This window comes from Eutrema salsugineum, unplaced genomic scaffold (genome assembly GCF_000478725.1).
Source record: "Eutrema salsugineum unplaced genomic scaffold, Eutsalg1_0 scaffold_50, whole genome shotgun sequence".
Taxonomy (NCBI): domain Eukaryota; kingdom Viridiplantae; phylum Streptophyta; class Magnoliopsida; order Brassicales; family Brassicaceae; genus Eutrema; species Eutrema salsugineum.
Window position 1 is genome coordinate 1287 of NW_006256611.1, and position 8039 is coordinate 9325.

The 8039-nt window shown below is 31.0% G+C and overlaps 1 protein-coding gene across 1 annotated transcript; it reads left to right on the plus strand.

Annotated features, from left to right (window-relative positions):
* The first annotated feature begins 504 nt into the window (after positions 1-504).
* Positions 505-7356, plus strand: LOC112083864. Its single transcript, XM_024151914.1, has 2 exons — positions 505-591; positions 6030-7356. Exon 2 carries the CDS (start codon positions 6061-6063, stop codon positions 7354-7356), a length of 1296 nt encoding a protein of 431 aa, XP_024007682.1. The 5' UTR covers positions 505-591; positions 6030-6060.
* Positions 7357-8039: the final 683 nt, after the last annotated feature.

Here is an 8039-nt window from a genome sequence, read left to right on the forward strand (position 1 = left end):
GCCAATTTTAGTTTGGAATAATGACATCTTTTTGGCTGATACTACCAAGCCATGTTTTTTAATTATATTTAAGAATGTGTTTAAATGACTAAAGTGTTGGTCTATAGATGTTGAGTAGACGAGCAAAAAAATTCAGATTTTCTCTCTCTCGAAAAAGCTCTCCCTTCTCTCTAAAATTGTAAAGCTTTTTTAGTTTTAAGTTTTAAATTTATCTTTGTAATTTAAATCTCTAATCTTTGTATTTCGATTTAAAATAAAAAATAAAAATTTACTATTCAAAAGTTACTGTTCACGGTTACTGTTCACAAAGTAATTAACGCAAATTAGTATTTGTAAAACGTTTTATAAATTTTAAATTAGGTATTAAACTGGTATCAGTTGTCAAAACGATCTTTAACAAAACCATTGCAGATTTTGCAAAGTTTTCTTAAAAAGTTTTAAAAAACAAGGATTTCGTGATTTTAAAATTAAACCTTAAGAAAAGACCTTTCCAATCTATGAGACCACGAAGCTGATGGTGTTCCAGGCAGCAAGACCTAAGAGAGGCAGTGAGTCCGTTGGCAAGCCAGCAGCAGTGATCAACTAGAATCGGTAAGTCTCTTCTCATGAGTCTAAATTTTGTATAAATCATGGCATCCTCGTTTAGAAAGTTTTTTAAGTCGAAATATGCATCTGCATCTTCGTCACATACAACAATTAATTCAAGAGAAATAATGTCAAAAATAACATCCTTTAATCAAGAAATAACAAAGGATAAATTACCACATATCAATCCAGACAACATATATCAAATTGGAACATTTGATTTTAAAACGGCATATTCAATAAAAGAACATGAGCAAACCTTGTCTCTTCAAAATGAATTTAAAGAGATAAAATTATTATCATCACTCGCCTTAGACAAATATAAACAAAAAGGATTTAATTATATTCATTTTGGACTTATACAAATTGCTATCAAACCATTATCAAGAACGGGTATAGATTCACCTATACTCATGTTACTACGAGACAAAACCTTATTAAAATATGAAGACTCCTTATTAGGAGCTGTACAATCAAACTTATGTAACGGAGCAGTGTACTTTAATTGTGCCCCAAATTATCAAGTTAGCCTACACGATCCAACTATATTGAACACTTTAGTATTAAATGTTCATTTACCAGAAATGAAATTTCAAAACGAAAGACATGGTTATTTATTACTTTATCGAATTTACTTTAAACAATCAACTTCTGAATTTAATCCAAGATGCTTATTACAAGATGATAAAGGAGAAACGACAATATTAGCAGTTCATAGTAAAGATGCTCCTACTGCTACTTACACACCTAAGCAATTAAAATGGAATGAAATAACTATTCCAGACCAATGGAAAATAGAAATTACACAACCCCCTAGAAATTTTGAACAAAGAAATATTTCAAGAATATTCGAACAAAGAGATGGTAAAATATTATTACAATTCGGATCATTTAGAGAACCACTTCCCCCAAGAATTAACTCTTATTATTCAAATTCAAGAGCCTCATTTTCCGAATATCGTAATAATCAAACTAGTACAGATTCTGATACAGAAAGTGTAAATCAAAATACTCAACAAGATAATCAAATTAAATTTAATGCTCCAATAGCTGAACCTACTCAATTAAGATGTCCAACATCACCTACTCCATCAGATTTTAAATCTATTAATGTAATATTAAAAGAATATACAATTAATAAACAATATATTAGAAAAGATTTCTATTCAAAAGAAAATGAAGAAAAAAGAAATTGGTATTTCAAGACATTTTCTAAACAACAAACAATTGAATTAAGACAAGATTGGTATAACTTTATGACAATAAAAGAGATAGATATTCCATTTTTCACTTGGTTTGAAACATATGCAATCTCTCATAATATTAATTATCCATTTAAATCAATAAATACTAGTGCATCTTTAAGTCAAATATGGGAATTATCGGATGGTAATAAAATTAGGTCAGTCCATCCACCCTTAAAAGATTTAAAAATAACTACACCTGATAGAATACTCGTAGCCTCACCCTTTAAAACAGGAGCTAATCAAGATGATAAGAATATAATAACACAACAAGATATTAAAGCAGTATATCAACAAAATAATTATCAAAGTCAGTTACTCCATACAATATCCAAACAAGTAAATCACATAGATAATAAAATAAATGAAAGTGATAAATTATCTCTAGATAATCAAACTACCCAACATCCCTTTTCATCTGTATCAACCCCAATATTTAAACCAATTACAAGGCAAGTTAAATTCGGTGAAAATGAAATTTTAAAATCTATAGCCAATAGATTAGACAAATTAGACAAAGGTAAAAGTATCAATAATATAGATGAAAACGATAATGAATCTATTCAAACATCTATATCGTCAGAAAGTGATATACAAGAAATAAATAGAATAAAAAATAGAACTATGAGATCTAATAAACCTTATTATTCAAGGCATACCCTACCAGACTTATTATTTGAAGAACATCATAAATATTCTAACAATATGTATTCAGGAAATGGTATATATGAATGGAACATAGATGGTAAATCCGAATACGAAATAATGAATGTATTACAAGAAATGGGTATGGCAACAGCAGCATTTAAAACAGACAAAACAATAACTGATAAAGAAGCATGTGTACTATTAGTAGCAGGATTTTCTGGATCATTAAAATATTGGTGGGATAACGCATTAGATACTAATCAACAAAACTCTATAATCAATCATGTAGAGAAAATTTATACAGAAGATGAAGATGGTTTCGTTATTGAAACCGAAAAGTCCAATGCAATAGAAGTATTAGTACACACTATATTAATGCACTTTGTAGGCAATCCAACCGAAGAATTAGAAAGTAAAAGAATAATCCTAACAAATTTACGATGTCCTACACTAGGAGATTTTAAATGGTATAAAGATGTTTTTATAACCAATATATTTTTAAGACCAGATTGTAATCAACCTTTCTGGAAAGAAAGATTCATTTCAGGATTACCAAATTTCTTTGCAGAAAAAGTAATCAATAAACTTAAAGAAATCTCTGGAGGACAACCGGTCCCCTGGAATAATATAACTTATGGGCAATTATTTGCATTCGTTAAGAAAATAGGATTATCAAGATGTCAAGAACAAAAAGATAAAAAACGTAACGATAAATTCAAATTTAAAGTAACTATGGGTTCATTCTGTGAACAATATGGTTACGAAACCTTTAATCCACCATCCAGAGTTAAGCGTATAAAGCATAGGCATAGAAGGTCTAATCAAATAGAATATCATAATAAAAGAAGAAATTTTAACAATAAATCTAATAACCAAAAATATTCAAAAAATCAACATTACTCTAAAAATAAACGATATAATACAACCAATAAGCAAAAAATAGTATGTTGGAATTGTAAGCGACCTGGACATAGATCCACGGAATGCAAAATGAAAAAGAAAATTAATGAAATATTCCAAGATCAACCTGATATTCAAGAAAAATTATCTAAATTATTGTTATCAGAATCTGAGTCATCTGAAGACTCAGATAATGAATACTCAATAAACGAAATAGGAAATTCAAGTGATTCATCCAGTGAATCACAAGAGTTATCCGATAATTTATGCAATTGTAAAATTATCAATGTTATAACCAAAGAAGATGATAAACAATTTTTACTAGAAATAATAGATAAAATTGATGACCCAAATACTAAACGAGAATATTTAATAAAATTAAAAGATATGATAAACCGAGAAAATACTAGAGAATCTCCGCAACCTTTTAGTTTACACAAAATATTCGAAAAATATCCAACTCAGAGTTTGTTTAAACAAGTATCTACGGGAGAATTACAAAATGAAATTAAACAAATAAAGTCACAAATTAAACGTTTACAAGATATTGTAAATGATCAAGACATTAAGCAATTACAAATAAATGCAAGATTATCTCTGATAGAATCAAAGAATAACAATAATACTCAAGCATCCTCAAATAGACAAAACTTAGAAATTAATGAAGAACAAGATTCCGAAGATTATATTCAAATAATCAATAAAATCAATTATCAAAAATGGTATACAAATATTACTTTACATATAGGAAATGACTTTAAATTAAACATAATAGCCTTAATGGATACTGGTGCAGATTATAACTGTATCCGTGAAGGAGTTATCCCAACAAAATACTATGAAAAAACTACTGAAAGATTAAGCGGTGCTAATGGTAGTAATTTAAAAGTTCAATATAAACTACCATGCGCAAAAATATGTAATCAAGGTTATTGTTTTAAAAATCAATTCATTTTAGTCAAAAATTTATCACAAGAAGTAATATTAGGAACTCCATTTTTTACTCAAATATATCCCTTTAAAGTAACAGAACAAGGAATATCAACCAAGGTAGTAGGAACAAAATTATTATTCAATTTCCTATCGCCTATGAAGACTAAAGAAATTCTTAATCTTCAACAAAACACAATAAATAAAACGATCAATTTAATAAAAAGTAAGCAAACCCATATCCAACATTTACAGGAAGAAATAACCTATAAAAAAATAGAAGAACAACTTAATACTCAATATGTAAAAGATAAAATAAAAACTATAGAAAACAATTTGCTAAATCAAATTTGTTCCGAATTACCAAATGCATTTTGGGAAAGGAAACAGCATAATGTTGAACTTCCCTGTATACAAGACTTCAACGAGAAAAATATACCAACTAAAGCACGACCTATTCAAATGAATAAAGAATTATTAGAAACCTGTAAACAAGAAATAAACGATCTATTAAAAAAGAAATTAATCAGGCCATCCAAATCCCCTTGGAGTTGTTCGGCCTTTTATGTTAATAATCAAGCTGAGAAAGAATGTGGAGTACCACGATTAGTTATTAATTATAAACCATTAAACAATGTATTACAATGGATTAGATATCCCATACCAAATAAAAGAGATTTACTCAAACGATTATATAATGCAAAGGTATATTCAAAATTTGATATGAAAAGTGGATTTTGGCAAATCCAAGTAGCAGAAAAGGATAAATATAAAACTGCATTTACAGTACCATTCGGACATTACGAATGGAATGTAATGCCATTCGGCCTTAAAAACGCACCATCTGAATTTCAACATATAATGAATGATATATTCAATCAATACTCAAAATTCACTATCGTCTATATTGATGATGTACTCGTCTACTCAACATCTATAGACCAACACTTTAGTCATTTAAACACATTCTTAAATATAATTAAAAAACATGGCTTGGTAGTATCAGCCAAAAAGATGTCATTATTCCAAACTAAAATAAGGTTTTTAGGTCATAATATATATCAAGGAACTATCATCCCTATTTCAAGATCGATAGAATTCGCAGCTAAATTTCCAGATGAATTAAAAGAAAAAACTCAATTACAAAGGTTTTTAGGGTGTCTGAACTATGTTTCAGACTTTCTTCCTAATCTTAGAAAAACTATTCAACCGTTATACCAACGATTACAAAAAAATCCAAAACCATGGACTAGTCAACACACTAAATTAGTTCAACAAATTAAACAGAAGGTTAAAACTCTTCCGTGCCTTACTATACCAAATCCTGAAGCATCTATGATTGTTGAAACGGATGCATCAGAAATTGGCTATGGTGGCATTTTAAAGCAAAAAATTTCAGAAAATACTCAAGAAACAATAGTAAGATTCCACTCTGGTGTCTGGATAGGACCGCAGAGAAATTACTCCACAGTTAAAAAGGAAGTTCTTTCAATTGTTAATTGTATATCCAAATTCCAAGATGATTTAATCAATAAGAAATTCTTATTACGAGTTGACTGTAAGTCAGCTAAAGAAATATTAAAAAAAGATGTAAAAAACTTAGTATCAAAACAAATATTTGCCAGATGGCAAGCTATCTTATCTGTATTCGATTTTGATATTCAACATATTAAAGGAGAAAATAATTCTTTACCGGATTTTCTAACAAGAGAATATTTACAGGGTAAAACAACAGATATTCAAGATAAACAAAATGACGGATAAAAAGCAGAAGAAACCGATGAGCGCATCGGATTATATCAAGCATATGCCACACCTCCAGGGCAAGCCCCTGACTACTCAAAACCAGTATTCAGCTTTAGCAGAATTTCCACCTCTATCTTATTCAAAGGCCGTAATCTCACAGTCAGGCCAATCCTCAAACACTAATCAACCACCTTTTCAAAAAGCCAGTTATCATCTCAAATCCTACAACCAACACTTAAACACAACCCACTATACCAAAGAAATCACCCTTAAAGAACTATATTCTTACACCAACCACCTCTTTTACGGTGATGCCCTGAATCCAACAGATAACGTAACCAAAAACCGTACCTTTTATGAGTATATTCTGGTAGACTCTAAATCTATCGAAGTTACTCATTACCCAGATCCAAAAAACCCTAACCATATCTCCTATTCAACCTGTAAAATACTCCGCGTTGCATCTATGCAACAGCTTGGTATTCTCAACCTCCATACCTCAAAAAACTTTTCTCAGCCTGGATTTGTTCTCCCCGGCTATACCTACGTTGACTATATGCAAGCCTTTTTTCGTGTTCTCTACCTACGACCCTATGACCATTCCTGGTTCTTATCCTTTGACCAGCGGTTCAATAAACACGTACCAGGTTGGTTCAACGAATGGTGGCACTGGTTTGGACCCATTGACCAAATCTATCCACCAGAAATAATCAAGACTTCTTATCCATTCTACACCAAACACCTACCCAACACCAATCCCATTGGACCTCTAAACAAAATTTACTTCCATACAGACATGGGAATTCCATGGATCTGTTCTTGGCATTTCAACCTTGTCCTAGCCCTACCTAATATGCCATACTCCTTAGTCAAAGAATTTCGTGTCAAGTGGTGGGACAAATATAACATCGAAAGATGTTCCCTGACTAATATCAAGAAATTATTTGACGCAAATAAACAAGACCACCTTTTAATCAAATCCGTCTCCCGCTCTATTCCACTCTTAACCCCATCACAAATAGCCAACATTCCTCCTTATCATCCACCAACCCAAATCAAACAAGAACCACCAAGCCCAGCTAAAAACAAAAAACCATCAAGCCCTACCCATTCATCCTCCTCATCCCAAAAATCCAAATCAAAAAAATCCAAACTTCAAGCTATGAAGGAAACCCTCAAGGCACTTAGTCAAGAAATGATGAATATATCGTCCGACGACGATAGTGTTCACGGTCAAGAACCCGCCGAAAATCCTGAAGATCTATTTGGCGGACCATTAAGTCAAGACCCTTTTGTTTTGTAAAAAAAAAAAAAAAAAAAAAAAAAAAAATTCATCTCAGATTTTACGACTCACTGGCAAGGTAGATGTTCCTGGCTGCAAGTCCTGAGCGTAGGCCGTAAGACCGATGGTAAATCTCCTTTGTGCGTCTCCAAAAAAAAAAAAAAAAAAAAAAAAAAAACCCAATAGTATTGTATAGTTTTAAATTTACCTTTAATAATGTATATTCTGGTAGACTCTGTATATTATTTTAAGCTTTATGTGTATTCCGGCTATATGCTACACCAGTTAACATCAAAATAAAATACAGAGTATATCTCTGTAAAATCGAAGAATAAATCAAGACACAGGAAATATGACGCAAGCATGACGTAAGCAAAGATGTAAGCAATAACGCAAGCAAGACGTAAGCAAGGACGTAAGCAATGACGCAAGCAATGACGTAATCAAAACTGTCGGCACCGTTAGATGAACGACACATGTCACAAGTGTGTCGGCACCATCTGATGAGCTCCACGTATCAAGACTCTATACACAATCTTCTCCTATAAATATGCCCTCAAAACAAAGGAGAAGGAGACGAGCAAAAAATTCAGATTTTCTCTCTCTCGAAAAAGCTCTCCCTTCTCTCTAAAAATTGTAAAAGCTTTTTTAGTTTTAAGTTTTAAATTTATCTTTGTAATTTAATCTCTAATCTTTGTATTTCG

Excerpts from the sequence above, each read along its gene's own strand:
- LOC112083864 (XM_024151914.1), top strand. The coding sequence starts at position 6,061 with ATGACGGATAAAAAGCAGAAGAAACCGATGAGCGCATCGGATTATATC.